This window comes from Nomascus leucogenys, chromosome 17, assembly GCF_006542625.1.
Source record: "Nomascus leucogenys isolate Asia chromosome 17, Asia_NLE_v1, whole genome shotgun sequence".
NCBI lineage: Eukaryota > Metazoa > Chordata > Mammalia > Primates > Hylobatidae > Nomascus > Nomascus leucogenys.
In genome coordinates, this window is record NC_044397.1 from 88,047,238 (window position 1) to 88,070,277 (window position 23,040).

A 23,040-nucleotide genomic window follows, 5' to 3' on the forward strand; every position below is an offset into this window, starting at 1 on the left:
CCTCCTGAGTAGCTGGGACTATAGGCATAGTGTGTGCTGCCATGCCTGGCTAATTTTTGTATTTTTTATAGAAACAGTGTGTTGCCCAGGCTGGTCTCAAACTCTTGGGCTCAAGCAATGCAGCTACCTCAGCCTCCCACCGTGCTGGGGTTACAGGTGTGAGCCACCGCGCCCAGCCTAGGCCAGCATTTTTGTCACCCACCAAAACACCTAGCACATGTCCTCAGACACATGAAGAAGCTTATAGGCCTCCTTTACTTATTTATTTATTTATTTATTTTTTTTTTTTTTTGAGACGGAGTCTCGCTCTGTCGCCCAGGCTGGAGTGCAGTGGTGCAATCTCGGCTCACTGCAAGCTCCGCCTCCCAGGTTTACGCCATTCTCCTGCCTCAGCCTCTCCGAGTAGCTGGGACTACAGGCGCCCGCCACCATGCCCGGCTAATTTTTTTTTGTATTTTTAGTAGAGACGGGGTTTCACCGTGGTCTCGATCTCCTGACCTTGTGATCCGCCCGCCTCGGCCTCCCAAAGTGCTGGGATTACAAGCGTGAGCCACCACGCCCGGCCTTATTCTTTTTTTTTTTCCCTAGACCTGCAAATCCAAGGTCCTTTACTTTTTTTTTTTTTTTTTTTTTTGAGATGGACTTTTTGCGCTTGTTGCCCAGGCTGGAGTGCAATGGCACGATCTCGGTTCACTGCAGCCTCCTTCTCCTGGGTTCAAGTGATTCTCCTGCCCCAACCTCCCGAAGAGCTGGGATTACAGGCACCTGCCACCACTCCTGGCTAATTTTTGTATTTTTAGTAGAGACGAGGTTTCACCACGTTGGCCAGGCTGGTCTCGAACTCCTGACCTCAGGTGATCCACCCACCTCAGCCTCCCAAAGTGCTGGGATTACAGGCGTGAGCCACCGCACCCGGCCGATCCTTTACTACTTTAGGATTTCCACTTTCCCTTCAGTTTTTGCCTGAAGGTTTGGTAACCTGCAGTCATGTCCATTCTTCAGAGCTGTCTATTTATATATATATTCATATGTAACCTTCATAAAAATTATATGCATGAGAACAAATATGAGAATATGAGAGCAGCATATATTCTCATTCTATTAATATGTATAATTACAAATAGAAAATATGTTGATATTTTCTTTTTTTTTTTTTTTGAGACGGAGTCTCACTCTGTCACCCAGGCTGGAGTGCAGTGGTACGATCTTGGCTCACTGCAAGCTCCACCTCCCAGGTTCATGCCATTCTTCTGCCTCAGCCTCCTGAGTAGCTGGGACTACAGGTGCCCGCCACCACGCCTGGCTAATTTTTTGTATTTTTAGTAGAGACGGGTTTTCACTGTGTTAGCCAGGATGGTCTCAATCTCCTGACCTTGTGATCCTCCCGCCTCAACCTCCCAAAGTGCTGGGATTACAGGTGTGAGCCACCGTGCCCGGCCGATATTTTCTTAGTGTATTAATTTTATCAAGCTTTTCTAGTTTTTTCCAATAAGAGGGTTGGTCTGAATAATTTAGCCCACTGTTTTTTGTTTTTTTTTTTCTTTTTTGAGACGGAGTCTCGCTCTGTCACCCAGGCTGTAGTGCAGTGGCACGATCTCGGCTCACTGCAAGCTCTGCCTCCCGGGTTCACACCATTCTCCTGCCTCAGCCTCCCAAGTAGCTGGGACTATAGGTGCCCGCCACCACGCCCGGCTAATTTTTTTGTATTTTTAGTAGAGACGGGGTTTCACCATGTTAGCCAGGATGGTCTCGATCTCCTGACCTCATGATCCACCCGCCTCGGCCTCCCAAAGTGCTGAGATTACAGGCGTGAGCCACCGCGCCCGGCCTAGCCCACTGTTAACTAAAATTGGAACTAACCTATCACTTACTATCTGCTTCTCCAAAAATTCTGCTGAAGTTCAGAAATGTTGCTCTTTCTAAGCTTCTGTGCCTTCAGATCATTTCCTTTTCTTTTTTAAAAAATTTAATTAATTAATTGATTACTTTTTTTGAGACAAGTTCTCTATCTCCCAGGCTGGAGTGCAGTGGTGTAATCACGTCTCACTGCAGCCTTGACCTCCAGTGCTCAAGTGACTCTCTCACCTCAGTCCCCCAAGTAGCTGGGACTACAGGCATGGGCCACCATGCCCAGCTAATTTTTACATTTTTTGTAGAGATGGGATTTCATCATGTTGCCCAGGCTGGTCTCGAACTTTTGAGCTCAAGCAGTCCGCCTGCCTCAGCTTCCCAAAGTGCTGGGATTACAAGCGTGAGCTGCTACACCTGACCCAATTATACTTTTTGTTTGTTTGTTTTTGAGATGGAGTCTCACTCTGTTGCAAGGCTGGAGTTCAGTGGCACAATCTCGGCTCACTGCAACCTCCGCCTCCCGGGTTCAAGTGATTCTCCTGCCTCAGCCTCCCGAGTAGCTGGGACTAGAGGCACACACCACCAGGCCCAGCTAATTTTTGTGTTTTCAGTAGAGCCAGGGTTTCACCATGTTGGCCATGATGATCTCAATCTCTTGACCTCGTGATTTGCCCACTTCGGCCTCCCAAAGTTACAGGCATGAGCCACTATGCCCGGCCTCTATACTTTTTAAGTCATTTTAAAATGTGTAATTAAATTACTATTGACTAGAGTTGCCCTGTTTTGCTACCAAATATTAGATCTCATTCATTCTTTTTTTTTTTTTTTTTTTTTTTTGAGACAGAGTCTCGCTCTGTCGCCCAGGCTGGAGTGCAGTGGTGCGATCTTGGCTCACTGCAACCTCTGCCTCCCAGGTTCACACCATTCTCCTGCCTCAGCCTCCGGAGTAGCTGGGACTACAGGTGCCCGCCACCATGCTCAGCTAATTTTTTTGTAGTAGAGACGAGGTTTCACCATGTTAGCCAGTATGGTCTCGATCTCCTGACTTCGTGATCCGCCTGCCTCAGCCTCCCAAAGTGCTGGGATTACAGGCGTGAGCCACCGCGCTTGGCCTCGTTCATTCTATTTTTTGTAGCCATTAACCATCCCCGGTTCTGTGCTTTTGAAGTGCTAGGATTCCAGATTCTTTCTTTTACAAATTTTATGTTTATTATTATTTTATTTCTTTTTTCTTTTAATTCACCCATCTACACACTGAAGGGGTTCCAGATTCTTAGTCTCCTCTCGGGGGATCCCAGGGGGCTGGATGGTAGGTTTCCCAGTCTGAGGTTTCAAGAGTCAGCCCCTGCAGCCCTGTGGTCACCAGGAACTCCTGGAGGATTTAGAGTTAAGGGTCTGCATGCAGACCAGGGCAGTGCCAGCCCCCCCCAACACACTGGCAAACGGTGGCATCTGGGCTCCCTCCCCAGATGTGGTCTTTAGGGACATCTTATCTTCTTGCCAGCCCTGTGACTAACTTCTCAGGGCCTCCCTGACTTGGTCACTAACCCCAGGTCAGGCACCAGCATGTGCTAAGTCAGAAGGAAGTCAGGCAGGTCCATGATGGAGAGCCAAGGCTTGGGGACTCATCACCTTGCTGCTTCTCTCCTCAGGATCTTCATCATCTGGGCCATCAGCAGCTGGTTCCGCCGAGGGCCGGCCCCTCAGGACCAGACGGGCCCTGGAGGAGCCCCACGTGTCGCCAGCCGCAACCTGTTCCCCAAAGACACTTTAATGGTAACTGCCGGGTGGTAGGGCAGACTTGGGAGGTGATGGGGTGTGGAGGGGTGGAATGTGGAGGAGTGATGTCAGCAGTCGGGACAGACCAGGTCCTTGCTCACTGGCAGGTCTAGGAAAACGGGTCCAGGGTTGAGGAACTCTGGGCCCATCCCCAGCACGAGACCTCTGTCACCTGGGTCCATCCCCAGCACGTGAAACCTGTGTCACCCAAAAGAAAAAGCAAATTCATTTGGTTAAAATAGGTTAAATCAGGGTCTTTGGATGTTATATTTCAAAAGTATGTTCAGCCTTTCAGTGTTGCAGAGGGAGATGTGCAAGGGAGAGCGTGTAAGAGGTGGGGAGGGCAGAGAGCCAGCAGAGGCTGGCGGGAGGTGGGCCCGGAAGGAGAGGAGACCTGCACTTCCACAGTGGGCTTGGGCACGGGCAAGGCAGGGCTTCGGGAGCCTCCAGAGCAAAAGCATTTAGACCTGTCAGTCTAGGCTTTTCTGAGCAAACATGGCCAATGGGGGCTTGAGAAAGGAGGAAGTTCTTGTTGGGTCACAGTGGTTTTTTTTGGTTTTTTTTTTTTTTTTTTTTGAGATGGAGTCTCACTCTGTCGCCCAGGCTAGAGTGCAGTGGCGTAATCTTAGCTCACTGCAACCTCCGCCTCCCGGGCTCCAGTGATCCTCCTGCCTCAGCCTCACAAGTTGCTGGGATTACAGGCACGTGCCACCACGTCCAGCTAATTTTTTGTATTTTTAGTAGAGATAGGGTTTCACCTTTTTGGCCAGGCTGGTCTTAAACTCCTGACCTCAAGTGATCTACCCGCCTTGGCCTCCCAACGTGCTGGGATGACAGGAGTGAGCCACCGTGCCTGGTGGCTCACAGTGCTTTTGTAGCTCTGGACTGCTGTGTCCATAAGCCTGCAGAGCTCTGACCAGGAAGGCCCAGCAGCCACGAGGGCAGGAGATCATTCAGGGAGCTCCTACCCCTTCCTACCTCTAAGTTCTAATTGGAAGGCTGGCCAGTCTCCAAGTGTTCTTTGTTCGTTGACTTCACAGTCTCAGACCAGGACAAACATAGTGGTATGAGAAAAGAGAAAATATGTCCTCTCTGCTGCTCTTCCTCTCTCCTCTCCCCTGCCCTCCATAATTACTGTTCCTCTGAGTGTGCTGACTGCTGCCATAGCTCTTTAGCCAGCCTGTAGAGGCTCTGAAGAGCAGGCCTGAGCTCTGTTCCCTTCCCGTCTCGACAGAACCTGCATGTGTACATCTCAGAGCACGAGCACTTTACAGACTTCAACGCCACATCGGCACTCTTCTGGGAACAGCACGATCTTGTGTATGGCGACTGGACTAGCGGCGAGAACTCAGACGGCTGCTACGAGCACTTTGCTGAGCTCGACATCCCACAGGTGGGGGCAGCTCCTGGCTTCTGGCCCCATGGCTGCTTGACTGGCACCGAAGGACCTTTCCTCCAGTCCACTCCCTGCTGAGAGCATGTGGAGTTCGGGCTCCAGGCTTGGCCCTTCCCTGGGCTCACGTGGTCTGTGACCACAGGCCAGTCCCTGAGGTCCCTGGGCTTCACTTTCCCCTACCTGAAAAAGGTAGATAGGGGTGGAATTGGCCTGGGACCCTCCCAGCTTACCTCTAAGGTTGTGCAGTCCTCGACTTCAAACCCGTGGAAGTTAAGTAATTGTCCTTAGGGATGTTTGCCTATCACCAGTTTATCAGGCAGCCCCGTTTCAAAATAATATTAGTTAATGTTTTGGTTTTTTTTTGTTTTTGTTTTTTTTTTGAGACGGAGTCTTGCTCTGTCGCCCAGGCTGGAGTGCAGTGGCGCGATCTCGGCTCACTGCAAGCTCTGCCTCCCAGGTTTACACCATTCTCCTGCCTCAGCCTCTCCGAGTAGCTGGGACTACAGGCGCCCGCCACCACGCCCGGCTAGTTTTTTTTTGTATTTTTAGTAGAGACGGGGTTTCATCGTGGTCTCGATCTCCTGACCTCATGATCCGCCCGCCTCGGCCTCCCAAAGTGCTGGGATTACAAGCGTGAGCCACCGCGCCCGGCCAATATTAGTTAATGTTGATTGAGCGAAGTGCAGGGTACTAAGCTAGGCTGACTCATGGAAACTTACTGGCAACCCTGTGAAGCAGGAACTGTTATTATTCTCATTTAACATATGAGGAAACTAAGACAGAGAGAAGGAAAGTGATTTACCCAAGGCCACATCGCATGAGAGATTCAGACTCAGGCTCTATGGCTGTGGACTCTCGCAGCCCTAGGCTCAAATCCAGCCTCCTCCAGGAAGCCCTCCTGACCCACAGAGCACTCAGGCTTGGTTAAGCACCCTCTCTGGGTTCTCACACCTGCTGGGCTTCCCCATCCCAGCCCATTCTGGGGCCTTACTGGGACTCCTGCATGGGACTGTGAGCCTTGTGATAATAAGGCTGGGGCTGCCTAGATCACTTCCATGTCCCCAGCACTGCCCAATGTGGGGCTGGGTGCAGAATCAACAAGTATTGAACAAGTGAAAGGGACATCTCTCTTTGGGACCTTCTTCGGCTGAATCCAAGACAGCTGCCCTCATTCCTTTCTCCCCAGCAGGCCTTCTCAGCTTTGGGGTGGAGGGCACATTTCTGTTCTATTTCTGTCTGGGTGGCTAGAAGCAGAATGTGGACACAGTCATCATTCTGTTTTTTTGTTGTTTTTTTTTTTGAGACAGTGTCTCGCTCTGTCACCCACTCTGGAGGGCAGTGGCGCGACCTTGGCTCACTGCAACTTCCACCTCCCAGGCTCAAGCGATTCTCATGTGTCAGCCTCCTGAGTAGCTGGGACTAAAGCACACATGATCACACCCAACTAATTTTTGTATTTTTTAGTAGAGACAAGGTTTCACTATGTTGGCCAGGCTGGCCTTGGAACTCCTGATCTCAAGTGATCCACCTACCTTGGCCTCCCAAAGTGCTGGGATTACAGGCGTGAGACACTGCGCCCAGCCATCATTCTTTTCTTTTTGAGATGGGGTCTTGCTCTGTTGCCTAGGCTGAAGTGCAGTGGCGCAATTACAGCTCACTGCAGCCTCAACCTCCTGGGCTCAAGCAATCCTTTCACCTCAGCCTCCCAAGTAGCTGGGACAACAGGCGTGTACCACCATGCCCAGCTAATTTTTTGTAGAGATGGCGTCTCAACATGTTTCCCAGGCTGGTCTCAAACTCCCCTGCTCAAGCAATCCTCTCACCTCAGCCTCCCAAAGTGCTGGGATTACAGGCATGAACCACCCCACCTGGCTGGACTTTCTGACCTGCACTGAGAGGTGGCTCCCACAGAGACCTCAAGCCCAGCCCCCAGGCCTTGCCACGAGATCCAAGGAAGGACCAGGGCCTGGCAGGCCCAGCAGGGGCATCTGCTTCCAAGGGCTTGGATCTAAGTCAAAGCTTCAGGGTGGTGTCTGAGTGGACTTAAAAGGCAGGAGAGCTGGGCACAGTGGCATGTGCCTGTAGGCACAGCTACTCGGGAGGCTGAGGTGGGAGAATGGCTAGAGCCCTGGAGTTTAAGACTGCAGTGTGCCATGATTGCAACTGCAAATAGCCAGTGCACTCCAGCCTGGGCAACACAGCAAGACCCCATCTCTAAAAAAGATAGGAGAGTGAGAACACAATGTGGCCAAGTGAATTCGAGCTCTGCTCAAGGATCAGAGAGGTGCAACGCTCGCCTTTGTCTCCACCCAGTGCCCTTGGACAACTTGCCTCCCTTCTCGAAGCCTCAGTTTCCTCATCTGGATCAAGTGAGAATAGTCCCCCTTCCCTGGGAGGCAAGGAGACTTGATGAGATAATGAGGAAGACTTGGGCAGAGAGGGGCCAGCTGGAGGTAGCAGGGAGTAGCACCCAGGAGCCCACAGACTGGGTTTCCATCTGCGTACTTGCCACACACTATGTGACCCCTTGGCATGAGTCCCGTTTGTCTCATCTGCAAAATGGGGTGGTAGCATGACCCATTGTATAAGGTTGACATGTTATATGTGTGTTAACTCATTAGATTAGGAAGCTGTTGTCTGAAGTGCCCAGGGTAGGGTCTGGCCCATAGTAGGAGCTCCATGTCGGTCGGCTGCTTCTTCCTGTTGAGTGAGCTTAACGAGAGCTCGTTGACTGAGCTGTGTGCCAGTGCTCCAGGTAGTCCCTGCAGTGGTGCCCTCGGGTCAATGCTGTGGGAACCCCGCATCCTCTAGGTGGGGCCCTGAGGCTCAGAGAGAAGCTGAGCTCACACAGCCATGGCAGGTAGAGCGGGCGTCTGAGTCTGACTCCAGCATTTACCTCTCTGCCACGCCCCACCCTGAGTACTCAGTAAATGGCCAGAGAGTTGAGGGAGAGGAAACTGCTGGGGATGGGTGCCAGGCAGGGCTTTAATGTTTCCCTCACCCCAGTTGCCCAGCCTGCCCACCTGACCTTCCATCTTTTGCAGAGCGTCCAGCAGAACGGCTCCATCTACATCCACGTTTACTTCACCAAGAGTGGCTTCCACCCAGACCCCCGGCAGAAGGCCCTGTACCGCCGGCTTGCCACAGTCCACATGTCCCGGAGTAAGTCGCTCCCCTGCAGCCAGGACCCACTGTCCAGGGGGCCAGCATCCTGGGAGCCCCCAGGCTGATGTGGTGGACGAATCCCAAGTCCAGGAGGGCAGGCAGGAAGCCTGTGCTCAAAGAGGGTGGGATTGGCAGGGCAGGCTCAAGCCCCACCCAGCCTGAATGAGCCCTGTGGACACTAACCAGGGAGACCCACGGAGGAAGGGCTCAGGGACCAAAGAGAAATTGGCCAGAAAAAGCAGCTGGAGACAGGGACTCTTGGAGAGGAGGAGACATCCTTCACCAAGGGGGAAGGGCCAGGGTTGACTTGTGCACAGTAGGGGCCTGATAGAAGTAGACACTCAAAAATAATTTGTGGGCTGGGTGCAGTGGTTCACACCTGTAATCCTGGCACTTTGGGAGACAAGGTGGGCAGATTGCTTGACCCCAGGAATTTGAGACCAGCCTGGGAAACATGGCAAAACCCTGTCTCTACCAAAAAAGATACAAAAACTAGCTGGGCATGTGCCTGTAGTCCCAGCTGCTCAGGACGCTGAGGTGGGAGTATCACTTGAGCCCAGGAGGTGGAGGTTGCAGTGGGCCAGGATCACACCACTGCACTCCAGCCTGGGTGACAGACCGAGAACCTGTCTCAAAAAGATAGATAGAGGCTGGGCACAGTGGCTCACGCCTGTAATCCCAGCACTTTGGGAGGCCAAGACAGGTGGATCACAAGGTCAAGAGGTAAAGACCATCCTGGCCAACATGGTGAAACCCCATCTCTACTAAAAATACAAAAATTAGCTGGGTGTAGTAGCATGCGCCTGTAGTCCCAGCTACTCGGGAGGCTGAGGCAGGAGAATCGCTTAAATCCAGGAGGCAGAGGTTGCATTGAACTGAGATCGCGCCATTGCACTCCAGCCTGGTGACAGAGCAAGACTCCATCTCAAAAAAAAAAAAAAAATAGATAGATAAAATTCAAAGAACAGTGTGGGCAACGTAGTGAGACTTCATCGCTACAAAAAATAATAGCCAGGTATGGTGGTGAGCACCTGTGGTTCCAGCTACATGGGAGGCTGAGGTGGGAGGATCGCTTGAACCTGGGAGGTCGAGGATGCAGTGAGCTGTGATTGCACTACATTGCATTCCAGCCTGGGTGACAGAGCAAGTCCATGTCTCTGAAAAAACAATAGTAATAAAAAATAAGACTACCACTTCTACGCCCATGATAACTCATTAATCCATTAACCCACTAATCCATGAATGGGTTAATCAGTTCCTGAGGGGAGGGTCCTCATGACCCAGTCACCTCTTAAAAGCCTCATCTCTCAGTACTGGCACACTGGGAATTAAGTTTCACTGGGAGTAGGGAGTACTGGAGTACATCAGTAGTCCCAGCTACTTGAGAGGCTGAGGTGGGAGAATCAGCATGAGTTTTGGCCAGGACAAACATTCAAACCATAGCATTGTCCATCCTCTTGTTTTCGGGAGGTTAATAATTGTCATCTTTCTGCTTGCCTGGCTCTTTTTTTTTTTGAGACAGGGTCTCACTATGTCACCCAGGCTGGAGTGCAGTGGACTATCTCAGCTCACCACAATTTCCACCTCCCAAGTTCAACCGATTCTCCCACCTTAGCCTCCAAAATAGCTGGGACTACAGGCACACGCCACTACGCCCAGCTAGTTTTTGTATTTTTAGTAGAGACGGGGTTTCGCCATGTTGGCCAGGCTGGTCTCAAACTCCTGACCTCAAGTGATCCGTCCGCCTCGGCCTCCCAAAGTGCTGGGATTACAGGTGTGAGCCGCCGCACCCAGCCTTGCTTGGTTCTGTGTGACCTTTTTCCTTGTGTCCTCTGGCTCCTGATGGGCAGCCGTAGAAATCTCTCGCTGTACCTGTCTGAGCGGATCTGGAGAATGGCTTCCTCAGAAAGCCCCCCATTCTTCTAACGGGAGTTCTGTGTACTCCACCTAGCATTCATTTTATTGAGGACTATTCCAGACATTCCCTGTAGATTTGGTTAAGATCCATCTGGCTGGTTTTGGGTGGCGCAGCAACAGACGGAATTCTATTTGTATGAGTTAGGTCTTATCTACTTCTTTTAGTATAAAAATATCCTAAAGGATGGTAACTTTTTTATCACCTATACTGGATGAAATGAAAAGTTGATGACTCTATGTGGGTCCCTAGAGATGACTTGGAAAGGTCTTCTGGAGTTAGTTGAGCCCCTTTCTGAGTGAGTGTGTCTGCAGAATGTGCTGCATTGGTGTGTCCCACCCGGCTGATCTTTAGAGAACCGGGCAGAAGTGGCTTGAGGGGGTGTGACCTACAGGGTTGGTCTCACAGATGTTTCCCTGCAGGGGGGATACATCAGGGGTCTAGGCTAAAATGCCTGGTGCTTCAGAGGTCGCTCTGAAGGTGACCCAGGTGGGTGGCTCTTCACCGTATTCTTGTACCCCCATTTGACGATGACCTAATCATCCCGTTGACCCAAATCGATGCCAGTATTTTCTGTGGTTTTGTCTTTGGTGAATGTGATCCATGTCACTGTGTGGTGAGGTTTATGCAGTCAGTCTGGTCTGTAAAATAGAACCTGCAGACAGTGAACCTGAAAAGCATACTAGGATCATCCAGGCCTCCCCCACCAGCCTTGGAGCTGGGACCCTCAGAGCAGGGCCACAGAAGGACTTGGAGTGAGCCACCCACCAACTCCAGGGTGAAGGGGAGTGTGAGTTCAGAAAAGCCCCCTTTTGGCTGGTTGTGGTGGCTCATGCCTGGAAACCCAGCACTTTGGGAAGCCAAGACGAGCCGATCACTTGAAGTCAGGAGTTCGAGACCAGCCTGGCCAACATGGTGAAACCCCGTCTCTACTAAAAATATAAAACTTAGCTGGGCACGGTGGCACATGCCTGTAATCCCAGCTACTCGGGAAGCTGAGGTGGGAGAATCTCTTGGATCCTGGAGGCAGAGATTGCAGTGAGCCGAGATCGTGCCACTGTACTCCAGTCTGGGCGACAGAGCGAGACTCCATCTCAAAAAAAAAAAAAGAAAAGCCCCTTTTCTTCCCAAGAGGCCAATAATCAGTATTCTAGAGCAGCCCCATCCCATGGAGATAGGATGTGAGCCAGAGAAGGCATTAACATTTTTCCAATAGAAAAAGACTAAAGAGTAAAAAAGTGAAGAGAGGCCAGGCCCAGTGGCTCATGCCTGCAATCCCAGCACTTTGGGAGGCCAAAGTGAGGATCGCTTGAGCCCAGGAGTTTGAGGCCAGCCCTGGCAACATAGGGAGACCTCATCTCTACAAAAAAAAATTTTTTTAATTTTTAAATTTTATTTATTTTATTTCATTTTATTTATTTATTTTTTTTTTTTTGAGATGGAGTCTCGCTCTGTTGCCCAGGCTGGAGTGCAGTGGTACAGTCTCGCCTCACTGCAAGCTCCGCCTCCCAGGTTTATGCCATTCTCCTGCCTCAGCCTCCTGAGTAGCTGGGACTACAGGCACCCGCCACCATGCCCGGCTAATGGTTTTTTTGTATTTTTAGTAGAGACCGGGTTTCACCGTGTTAGCCAAGATGGTCTTGATCTCCTGACCTCATGATCCGCCCATCTCGGCCTCCCAAAGTACTGGGATTACAGGCGAGAGCCACCACGCCTGGCCTATTTTTTTTTTTTTTTTGAGACAGAGTTTCATTCTTGTTGCCCACGCTGGAGTGCAGTGGCATGATCTTGGCTCGCCACAGCCTCCACCTCCCAGGTTCAAGCAATTCTGCCTCAGCCTCCTGAGTAGCTGGGATTACAGGCATGTGCCACCATGCCCAGCTAATTTTGTATTTATAGTAGAGATGGGGTTTCTCCATGTTGGTCAGGCTAGTCTCGAACTCCCAACCTCAGGTGACCCACCTGCCTTGGCCTCCCAAAGTGTTGGGATTACAGGCGTGAGCCAAAAAATTTTTTTAAATTAGCCAGATATGGTGATACACACCTGTAGTGTCCTCCGACTCAGGAGGCTCAGGTAGGAGGATCATTTGAGCCTAGGAGGTCAAGGCTGCAGTGAGCTGTGATCAGGCCACTGCACTTCAGCCTGAGCAACAAAGCGAGACCCTGTCTCAGAAAGAAATATAAATAAAATAATAAAAAAGTAAGGCCAGGGCTGTGATGGCTCACACTTGTAATCCCAGCACTTTGGGAGGCCGAGGCTAGAGGATTGTTTGAGCCTAGGAGTTCGAGACCAGCCTGGGCAACATGGCAAAACCCCCCTAATAAAAATACAAAAATTAGCCAGGCATGGTGGCACATGCCTGTAATCCCAGCTACTCGGGAGCCTGAGGTAGGAGGATCACCCGAGCCCAGGAGGTTGAGGCTGCAGTGATCACGCCACTGCACTCTAGCCTGGGTAACAAAGGGAGACCCTGTCTCACAAATAAATAAGTAAAAAGGTAAAAACCATGAGATTAATATCAATAATAGTTTAATTGAACTCAACATATTCTTGTTTCAACATATAATCCGTATAAAAAGTGAGATATTTTACATTTGTTTTTCCCCTCGTGCCAGTTTTCAGAATCTAGTGTGTGTGGCTGGGCACGGTGGCTCACGTCTGTAATCCCAGCACTTTGGGAGGTTGAGGCAGGTGGATCACTTGAGGCCAAGAGTTTGAGACCAGCCTGGCCAACATAATGAAACCCCAGCTATACTAAAAATACAAAAAGTAGGCGGGCGTGGTGGCTAACACTTGTAATTCCATCTACTCAGGAGGCTGAGGCAGGAGAATCACTTGAACCCAGAAGGCAGAGGTTGCAGTGAGCTGAAATCGTGCCACTGCACTCTAGTCTGGGCAACAGAGCAAGACTATGTCAAAAAAAAAAAAAAAGGGTCTAGTGTGTGTTTTATATCATAGCACTTCTTGGTTTGGACTAGCCATATTTGCAGTGCCCAGTAGCTGCATGTGGTCAGCAACCCTGATACTGGATGGTGCAGCTCTAGAAGATTTTCCTCCAAGAAAGGGGGGCTTCTTCCTCCCCACGGGAGCCAGGTCCATCTGGTCTGGATGCCTCCAAGCTGCAGAATGTGTTCTTTGCCTGAGCCAAAGCCTCTCTCCCCTGTGCCTGCCCCTCCACCAGCCAGCACTGCCCTCTGGGGCCCTCCCTTCCCTGGACAGTCTCTGTCAGGTGTGGACAGGATTGGGGCATGTCCCCCTGGAATTTTCTCCAAGTCAACCCTTGAGTGTTGGCTTCTCCCCCTGGACACAGGAGGAAGATCCCCAATGATTTAATAATCATAGAAATGATGAGGATTGGCCAGGTGGCTCAAGCCTGTAGTCCCAGCAATTTGAGAGGCCGAGGCAGGTGGAACACTTGAGGTTAGAATTTGAGACCAGCCTGGCCAACATGGTTAAACTCCGTCTCTACTAAAAATACAAAAATTGCTGATCATGGTGGTGGATGCCTGTAATCCCAGCTACTCGGAAGGCTGAGGCAGGAGAATTGCTTGAACCTAGGAGGCAGAGGTTACAGTGAGCTGAAGTCATGCCACTGCTCTCTAGCCTGGGCAACAGAGTGAGACTCCATCTCAAAAAAAAAAAAAAGAAAAAAAAGGATGACGTTTCTGTTAATAAGCAGTAGGCCCTGGGCCAAGAAGAAGTGAGGCCTTTCTTCCTTCTTTAGAGAAGTGACATCACTCACCAGCATCCCTTAGCTTGTAGGATTCATAGCCAAGATTGCCCCCAGAGCCCCTGCTGTTGGCCAGGTCTCTTTCCCCTTTCCCTGTCTCTCCCTGGCCCCAGGGGGCAGGATAGAGAGTTGAGGGAGGGCAGACTGAGTTTTCCTTCATAGCATAAGGAAGAGCTGAAAAGTCCCCAGGCTCAGTGGCTCACACCTGTCATCCCAGCACTTTGGGAGCCCGAGGTGGGCAGATCACGAGGCCAGGAGATTGAGACCAGCCTGGGCAACATGGTGACACCCTGTCTCTACTAAAAATACAAAATTAGCTGGGCGTGGTGGTGCACGCCTGTAGTCCCAGCTGCCTGGGAGGCTGAGGTGGGAGAATAGCTGGAACCTGGGAGTCGGAGGTTGCAGTGAGCCGAGATCACACCACTGCACTCCAGCTTGGATTGGATGACAGAGCGAGACTCTGTCTCAAAAAAAAAAAAAAAAAAAAGAAAAATACTTAGCTTCTTTTTGGGCCAGGCGCAGTGGCTCACACCTGTAATCCCAGCACTTTGGGAGGCCAAGGTGGGCAGATCACGAGGTCAGGAGATTGAGACCATCCTGGCTAACACAGTGAAACCCCGTCTCTACTAAAAATACAAAAAATTGGCAGAGCGTGGTGGTGCACGCCTGTAATCCCAGCTACTTGGGAGGCTGAGGCAGGAGAATCGCTTGAACCCGGGAGGCGGAGGTTGCAGTGAGCCGAGATTGTGCCACTGCACTCCAGCGTGGGTGACAGAGCGAGACTCTGTCTCCAGAAAAAAAACAGAAACGTCCCCAGGCCAGGGCAGGGGTTGGGAGATGGAGCATGGGCACGCACAAGCCCCTTCCTCCCCGTCAGCATTTGGGACAACGTGGCAGGGAGCCTGTGGCCAACCTGGCCTCTGCGAGAGGAAGTGAGGCCAACTCCTTGGCTGGGGATTCACAGCCCCAAAGTGTTTCTCATCTTGGTTTCTCATGTTGGTGGCCTCACGCCTTTTTTGGAACTGTCTCCCTCCTCTTTATAGTCATGTATTCAACTGGTCATCACCGAGCCTGTGCAGGCACCCCACGTGTGTTCAAACAGGCCCTGCCCCTACCCGCATTTCCGCACAGGGCTTGCAGACTGGTTGCAGGGACAGACAGCAGGCAGGTAAACCACCGGCTAAGTGGTTTTGGATAGTGGTGAAATGTTGTGAAGGAAACAAGCTGTCAGGAGAATGACTGCATAGGCTCATTCAGTGGGGTGGCCAGGGAAGCCCTGTGGAAGAAGGACGTTCTGCCAGGGACTTGAATGCCACGGAGGAGCCAGGCCACGAAGATTGTGTCGGAGCATGGTTCCTGGGACACGGGGTAGCACGCCCGAAGGCCCCGGGTTGGCATGTTTGAGAAGTGGAAGGTGGTGAGGGTTGAGAGGTCACCGGGGCTATGGTGAGTGTCTGGGGTTCCAAAGCTGCGGGATGCCATGATCAGTCACTTATTTTTATTTATTTATTTGTTTTCTTCTTTTTTCTTTTTGAAACGGAGTTTTGCTCTTGTTGCCCAGGCTGGAGTACAACAGCACGATCTCAGCTTCCTGTAATCTCCACCTCTCTAGTTCAAGCAATTCTCCTGCCTCAGCCTCCCAAGTAGCTGGGATTACAGGCACCCGCCACCACATCCGGCTGATTTTTGTATTTTTATTAGAGACGGGGGTTTCAACATGTTGGCCAGGCTGGTCTCTGACTCCTGACCTCAGGGGATCTGCCCGCCCCAGCCTCCCAAAGTGCTGGGATTACAGTGCCCTACTGAGCTGGGGTTTCTGCCTGGGGCATTTGGTGATGGTGGCATCCCCATGATCATGAGGAACTGGGATTGGTTGAGATTTGGGGAGGCAGTTCTGGCGTTCCAGGTCACGCTGATCTCAGCAGGTGAGTGCAAGGTGGATGCCAGGAGACCGTGAGCCGTTCGTTGCTGGTGGGCAGGGGTCTGGGCTCTGGAGGCTGCAGGTGCTGGCAGGTCTCACGTCCCCTCCTTTCCCATCTCCCAACCACAGTGATCAACAAATACAAGCGCAGACGATTTCAGAAAACCAAGAACCTGCTGACAGGAGAGACAGAAGCGGACCCAGAAATGATCAAGGTAAACGGGCAGGGTTGTCAGGGCCTATAGGGACCAAGCCAGGCCATTCACAGCTCATACTAGACCATTGGGGCTGTCATCTGTCACCACCACTGAACCACCGTGCTGGCTTGGTCACGCCACCTCCCCACCCTGAGCACTGGGCTCCTCCTCTGGGAAATGGGGTCAGGAGGCAGCTGTCTCTCAGGGAATGAGGAGGATCCCAGACAAGGTTACCCAAGCCTCTCGCCAGCCTGGGAGGGGTCTGCATCACAGTCTCATTCTCACATGAGGACACTTGCTCAGTCTCACAGCCAGGAAGTGGCAGGCCAGGGACTCTCACCCACACAGCCAGGCCCCAGAGCCCAAGCTCAGCCTGGCACCAAGCACGCATACGAGAATATGGCTTTAGTAGGAACTGCAGGATTAATAGTTGCTGTCACTCCTGGTGGGCTGGGGAGCTGGGCAGTTAATCTGTGGTTAACTTGCAGTGGGCACTAAGAGACTTCCTCTCTCCACGGGTGGTCCTGTGTGGGAGGGGTGGTCGCTGCTCATGGAGGTGAGGCCACGGTGCAAGAGTGTGTGGAGCCTGCTGTCATGAGGCTGGGCTTCACAGCCTGGCCTAGGATGCCAGCCCTGCCTCTACCTCTACCTCGGTTTTCTACATGTGGGGTGGGAGGATCCTGTCGATGGCCGGAAGGGGCCTGGATGGCGGAATCTCCAAGCCTGGGGAGGAGAGCCCTCTGCCAGCAGTTGCTGTGGTGGCTGATACTCTGCTGCCAAGGTTGTCAGGGGAGATGGCTCATGCCTGTAATCCCAGCACTTTGGGAGGCTGAAGCAGAAGGATCACTTGAGCCCAGAAGTTCAAGATCAGCCCAGGCAGCATAGTGAGACCCCATCTCTTCCAAAAAAGGGAAAAAAGAAAGAAAGAAGAGAGACTGTCCATGGTGGCTCACGCCTCTAATCCCAGCACTTTGGGAGGCCGAGGTGGGAGGATCGTGCTTGAGCCCAGGAATTCGAGACCAGCTTGAGCAACATAGTGAGACCCCATCTCAAAAAAAAAGAAAGCAAAGATTAAGATTTTCATGGGAACCCTTGGGAGGAAGTGTGCAGAGACTGATAGTCCCTGAGCACCTCCACCTGCCTCTGAGGTCCTTCCCCCCATGTTGCCTCAGAGGGCTGAGGACTATGGGCCCGTGGAGGTGATCTCCCATTGGCACCCCAACATCACCATCAACATCGTGGATGACCACACGCCGTGGGTGAAGGGCAGTGTGCCCCCTCCCCTGGATCAATGTAAGCTCCCCAGCCATGCCAGCTGCTTGCAGAGGCCTCTGAGAAGGTGCTCGGGGCCCATCTCCTTGTCTTCTCCTGGCCCCGTCCCCCTGAGAGAGCTTTCCAGGGCTCCACCCTCCCAAGCTCCCCACCCTGTCCTATCCCCTTCCCATGTCCTCTCCTTCTCCCACACCCCCACCCCTGGGGACCCCAGGACTGACTTCCACACGCCAGCATCGGTCCGCAGTCAGGTCCCATCCAGCCCACAAACTGTTTTCAAAAAATGTCTATCACTTGCCAACTTTTGAAATTGAGGCAGTATCACTTAAAAGCCACAATTTCTGGCTTATTTTATAAAACTGGGTTACATGGTCACCCATGGGGCAGCCGTGGGCTGGAGCTGAGCCACAGCTACCCCCTTCAGTGGGGACCTGCCTGCCCTTTGCCCCTGGTCCCCTCTGCTGAGGTCAAGGCACCCTTTAGCTCTTCATGGTGTGGCCTAGAAATGTCCCCTGTCCTCCAGTCTCTGTAGAGGGGCCCTGTTGGGTCCCTCCAGACATCTGAAGCCTGTGGGTACCCTGGCCTCCTGCCCGGGCCAAACGGTGCCCCTGCCCCACGTGCTGCAGATGTGAAGTTCGACGCCGTGAGCGGTGACTACTACCCCATCATCTACTTCAATGACTACTGGAACCTGCAGAAGGACTACTACCCCATCAACGAGAGCCTGGCCAGCCTGCCGCTCCGTGTCTCCTTCTGCCCGCTCTCACTTTGGCGCTGGCAGCTCTATGCTGCCCAGAGCACCAAGTCGCCCTGGAACTTCCTGGGCGATGAGTTGTACGAGCAGTCAGATGAGGAGCAGGACTCGGTGAAGGTGAGTGTGGCTGGGGTGGGCGGGACTTCCCGGTGCCTTCCTGGGCACAAGAGGCCAAGAGGAAGTGCACCAGGCCTGGGCTGTGGGACATCCCGCCTGGTGCTCCTCTGCCCACAGTTTCACAACCTCCCAGGTCCCTTCTCCACAGTGAAAGGAAGTGGGCACCCGGCCCTCCAGCCCTAGATGACTGGGGGTCCTCTCCCCAGGCTGTTCTGTTGGACCCTTTGGGTTCGGACCCGTCCCTTCCTCCTCCTGTCCCAGACCTTGTGTCCCTGGCCCTGGGCTCCAACTCCGTGTCTCTGCCATCTCAGTGGGTCCTGAAATGTCAGCCTGTGTCTGTGGCATGAGGCTTGGCTTTGCCTCCTGGGCTGACGTCACTGTTGGGTCTCTGCTCCTGGCTCCCAGTGTCCCTTCACCCACTCCCCGCAGCACTCCCTTGGCCTCTGCCTCTTCCCCTAGTGCCGTCTCCCCCTTTCTTCTGTCTTTGTGAGTCACCCTCCTCTCTGTCCCCATCTGCCCATCTCTGACCCAGTCTCCTCCCGGCTGGCCCACCTTCAACCTCCCTCTACAGGCAGCCCCAGGGGCAGCTCTCGGGACAAAAGCTAGTGAAGGTGCCCCTGGGTGGGGACAAGCTGTGCTCACAAGTGTCCCCTGCAGGTGGCCCTGCTGGAGACCAACCCCTACCTGCTGGCGCTCACCATCATCGTGTCTATCGTTCACAGTGTCTTCGAGTTCCTGGCCTTCAAGAATGGTAGGAACGGGACCCCAGGGCTAGTGAGAGGCTGTGCAGGGTGGGGGACAGGACCTGCCCCCTTCCTCCTCCCCTCCCTCCCCACGTCCTCCCCCTGCCTGGGGTCTCTCAGCCCCACTCTCCGGAGGCCTAGTGAGCTGGGGAGGGGCAGTGGCCCCAAAACTCCCAACCCAGAAATTCCCACCCACCGGGTGTGAAGCTGAGGGAGGGGCTGGCCTGCTGGTGGGGCAGAGGCCAGGCCAATACTGCCAGGAAGCAGGGCTGGGGAACTCCAGAGCCAAGAGCAGGGAAGCCCCGGAGCTGCTCCCGCCACCCTGCCCGGCAGGCTGCCTGCTGCAGGAGGCCGCTTAGGGCTGAGTGGACGGGGCCTGCCCGAGTGGGAAGGAGGAGCACTGTCCCCCAAAGGTCCCTAGGTTCTAAGGCTGACCATACTGATGGTCAGCGTTTGAGGAGAAGCAGCCACATGCCAGGCACTGTCCTGGGTACCCTCCCCAGGTAGCTCCTTGAGCCCTATGGGAGCCAGAGGCTCAGGGATGTCACTTGCCCAGTCACACAGTTCCTAAGGGGCAGATGGTTCCAGCCCCAACTCTCATCTTCTAGGCCCTGCAGGCCACTTCTTCCTTGCCCAGAGCACCCCAGTCTGAAGGAGTGGCCTGCTGCCCTGTAGCTCCCGCAGGCGGCAGGAGGAATGAGTAGTAGTATTCCTGGTATTAAGACACTATTGCCGGCCTGGCGGTGGCTCTCGCCTGTAATCCCAGCACTTTGGGAGGCCAAGGTGGGAGGATCGCCTGAGCCCAGGAGTTTGAGACCAGCCTGGGCAACAAAGCGAGATTCGTTTCTACACAATTTTTTTTAAGAATTAGCTGGGCATGGCAGCGCGTGCCTGTGGTCTCAGCTACTCGGGAGGCTTGGGCCTGAAAGGTCAAGGCTGCCATGAGCCATGATCTCACCACTGAACTCCAGCCTAGGCAACAGAGTGAGACCCTGTTCCAAAAGAAAAGGACGCTCTTGCCATTATTGAGAACTACCATCTGGAAGAATGCAGTGTCATACGGGCACAGGAGCTGGTGCCGACCCCAGCCAGCCATCTACCAGCTGTCGCTGGGAGACGGGACCCTTCTGCCCGGGAGCTGGCTTGGCTGGGGTCCAGTGAGAAATGAGGCACAAGAAGGCTGTTCCTCCCCAGTGTCATGCAGCAGGGGGCGCAGGCCTTACTTGGCACCCGTGCTCTGTGGCCTCCCTGATCTAAGGAGGGGCTTGGGCCCAGCTGCTCCCACCAGAACCCACCAGAACCTTGTCTCCAGACCCATTCTTCTCAGTTGGGACGGGGGTCAGTCTGATGGGCAGGGGTGGGTGGGGTGAGCCTATGGAGTGTGCCAGAGCTCTGGGATGGGGTAGGGTGCAGATGGACCAGAATTCACAGCCTTTATTCCCTGAGTGCAGAGCTGGCCCTGACCCTGCAAGACTGCAGACCTGGCTCCACCACTGTGCTACAGACGTGGTGGCTCAGCCTCCGAGGCTGCGGTTAGACGCTCAGCCGGGCAGGGTCAAGAGAGAGGTGTCCATGGTGAGACCAGGGCTCAGAGCGGAGCACGCTGACATGGGTCCTTGGCAGCATCTAGGCGGAGCGCTGGAAGGAGCTCCAGACTGGAGCCCAGGGCCCTTGTCAGTTTCCTGAGCATGTCTGTGAGCCAGTTCCTTCCCGGTGTCAGGGTCGGGGCCTGGAGGAGGTGGTCTTGAAGTGCATGCCACAGATCTTCCTTCCCAGGGAGGGCGGGCTGGCACCACGGTGTGGCACAGACCCAGCATCCCTTCAGATTCTGCCATGCCAGGCTGTTTGGCCTCAGGGAAGCAGCTTCCCTGACTAGCCCTTAGCACCTGGCACGTGGTGAGCCCCATCCATGGCAACAGTCACTGTCACCATCAGTCAAGGGACTGCACCTTGGGGTGCTGGGTGCTGACGTCCTATGGGAGGGCTCCAGGGGTGCTGCCTGTCTGGTGCTCTGGGGGCCACCCAATGAATGAGAGAGCCTTCCTGGGAGAGAGGGGTCTCGTTCAGCACCCCTCCTGAGGACCCAGCCCCACCCCAGGGTGTGAGGAGGATGCAGGCCAAGGGGGCCTGAGGGAGCTGCAGTAGGATCTCAGCACCTCTTCAGCCTCCTGGTTCCCCCCTACCCCCTGCGCACAGATATCCAGTTCTGGAACAGCCGGCAGTCCCTGGAGGGCCTGTCCGTGCGCTCCGTCTTCTTCGGCGTTTTCCAGTCATTCGTGGTCCTCCTCTACATCCTGGACAACGAGACCAACTTCGTGGTCCAGGTCAGCGTCTTCATTGGGGTCCTCATCGACCTCTGGAAGATCACCAAGGTCATGGACGTCCGGGTAAGGCTGGGGCGCCATGCTGTCTCGGGAGCTGCAGGGGTTGGGAGGGGGTAGTGTGGCCCAGCTGGACCCTGGAGCTGGCCCCCGGGGGATTCCCAGCAAGTGCCTCACTCCCAGGACTGAGGGGATTTTCTCACCAGGGGATTTTTTTGGGTCGCACGTGGGGCAGGGGAACTGGGAACGGTGGGGAAGGGCAGGGGCTGGTTCTGGCTTGTGGGGTGGGAGCCAGCGTGGCAACTGACCATGGCGACTACCTCATCCACAGCTGGACCGGGAGCACAGGGTGGCAGGAATCTTCCCCCGCCTATCCTTCAAGGACAAGTCCACGTATATCGAGTCCTCGACCAAAGTGTATGATGATGTGAGTGTCCTGCACAGTGGGCCCCTGGGGGTGGTACCCACGTACCCCTGAGGCACCCGGGGCCGGCCATCTGTCTGCTGGACCCATGCTTTACAGCCTGTGCCACATCCTCTGTGTCCCCCACCTGCCATAACTGCTTCCTGGTCGAGTCCAGAGTCCCCAGGGCTACCTGGAAATTCCCCCTGCCCGGCCTGCCAGACCAGGTGTGGTGGGTGAGGGCGGGGAGCAGGGCTGCCAGGCAGGGCCGAGGAGCTGGCTGACAGCCCCACCCTTTGGCCCCACAGATGGCATTCCGGTACCTGTCCTGGATCCTCTTCCCGCTCCTGGGCTGCTATGCCGTCTACAGTCTTCTGTACCTGGAGCACAAGGGCTGGTACTCCTGGGTGCTCAGCATGCTCTACGGCTTCCTGCTGACCTTCGGTGAGCAGCCCAGCCACCCCAGGAGAGAGCAGGCCCCATGCTGGGCAGGGCTCACAGCCCAGTGCAGGAGACAGACCCGTCCCCAGACAGGGACAACCTAGGGTGGGCAGAGCTGGGATATAGGGAGGCCCGAGGGCACACACGGCCCCATCTGGGGTCAGAGAGGACTTTAGGGAGGACATGAACAGTACGCTTCAGTCCTCATTCTCAGGGGATCTTTGTGTCTTGGGAACAAGTAAACAAGTAGGGCCAGGTGCAGTGGCTCACACCTGTTATCCCAATGCTTTGGGAGGTGAGGCAGGAGGATCACTTGAGCCCAGGAATTCGTGACCAGCCTGGGCAAGGTGGCAAGACCCGATCTCTGCAAAAAACACAGAAATTACTGGGGAGTGGTAGTGCGTGCCTGTAGTCCCAGCTACCTGGGAGGCTGAGGTGGGAGGATCCCTTGAGTCCAGGAGGTTGAAGCTGCAGTGAGCCATGATTACGCCACTGCACTCCAGCCTGGGTGACAGAGTGAGACCCTGTCTCAAAAAACAAAAGACCAGGTGAATACAGCCAATAATGGGTACTGTGAAGGGCAGAGTGGTGAGGGGATGCACATTAATAGGAGTCGGGGAGCCCCTCTGAGGACAGGACATTTAAACCGAGGCCTCAGATATCCAGGGAGGGAGCTGTGCGGGTGTGACAGAAGTCCCCACCAGTGCAGAGGCCGCTGGTAGAATGTGCCCAGGTGTAGGAAGTGGTAGAGTGTGCCCAGGTGTAGGAAGTGGTGAGGGGGCTGGTATGGCCAGTGCAGAGTGCGCAGGGGAGAGGTGGGAGAGGCCATCCCTCCGCTCATTGGTGCTCTCACTGCAGGCTTCATCACCATGACACCCCAGCTCTTCATCAACTACAAGCTCAAGTCCGTGGCCCACCTTCCCTGGCGCATGCTCACCTACAAGGCCCTCAACACATTCATCGATGACCTGTTCGCCTTTGTCATCAAGATGCCCGTTATGTACCGGATCGGCTGCCTGCGGGACGGTGAGGCC

The 23,040-nt window shown here is 53.9% G+C and overlaps 1 protein-coding gene across 2 annotated transcripts in view; it reads left to right on the forward strand.

Annotated features, from left to right (window-relative positions):
* The window catches only part of CLPTM1 (CLPTM1 regulator of GABA type A receptor forward trafficking), a 38,655-nt gene that overhangs the window by 14,681 nt on the left and 934 nt on the right, over positions 1 to 23,040 (forward strand). For both annotated transcript variants that reach the window (XM_030795802.1, XM_030795803.1), the window contains exons 3-13: positions 3,504 to 3,627; positions 4,865 to 5,023; positions 8,071 to 8,188; positions 15,888 to 15,973; positions 17,128 to 17,248; positions 17,854 to 18,098; positions 18,756 to 18,849; positions 21,038 to 21,228; positions 21,494 to 21,589; positions 21,874 to 22,009; positions 22,865 to 23,032. In XM_030795802.1, coding sequence (XP_030651662.1) covers positions 3,504 to 3,627; positions 4,865 to 5,023; positions 8,071 to 8,188; positions 15,888 to 15,973; positions 17,128 to 17,248; positions 17,854 to 18,098; positions 18,756 to 18,849; positions 21,038 to 21,228; positions 21,494 to 21,589; positions 21,874 to 22,009; positions 22,865 to 23,032 — 1,538 coding nt within the window. The remainder of the gene's footprint in view (positions 1 to 3,503; positions 3,628 to 4,864; positions 5,024 to 8,070; positions 8,189 to 15,887; positions 15,974 to 17,127; positions 17,249 to 17,853; positions 18,099 to 18,755; positions 18,850 to 21,037; positions 21,229 to 21,493; positions 21,590 to 21,873; positions 22,010 to 22,864; positions 23,033 to 23,040) is intronic.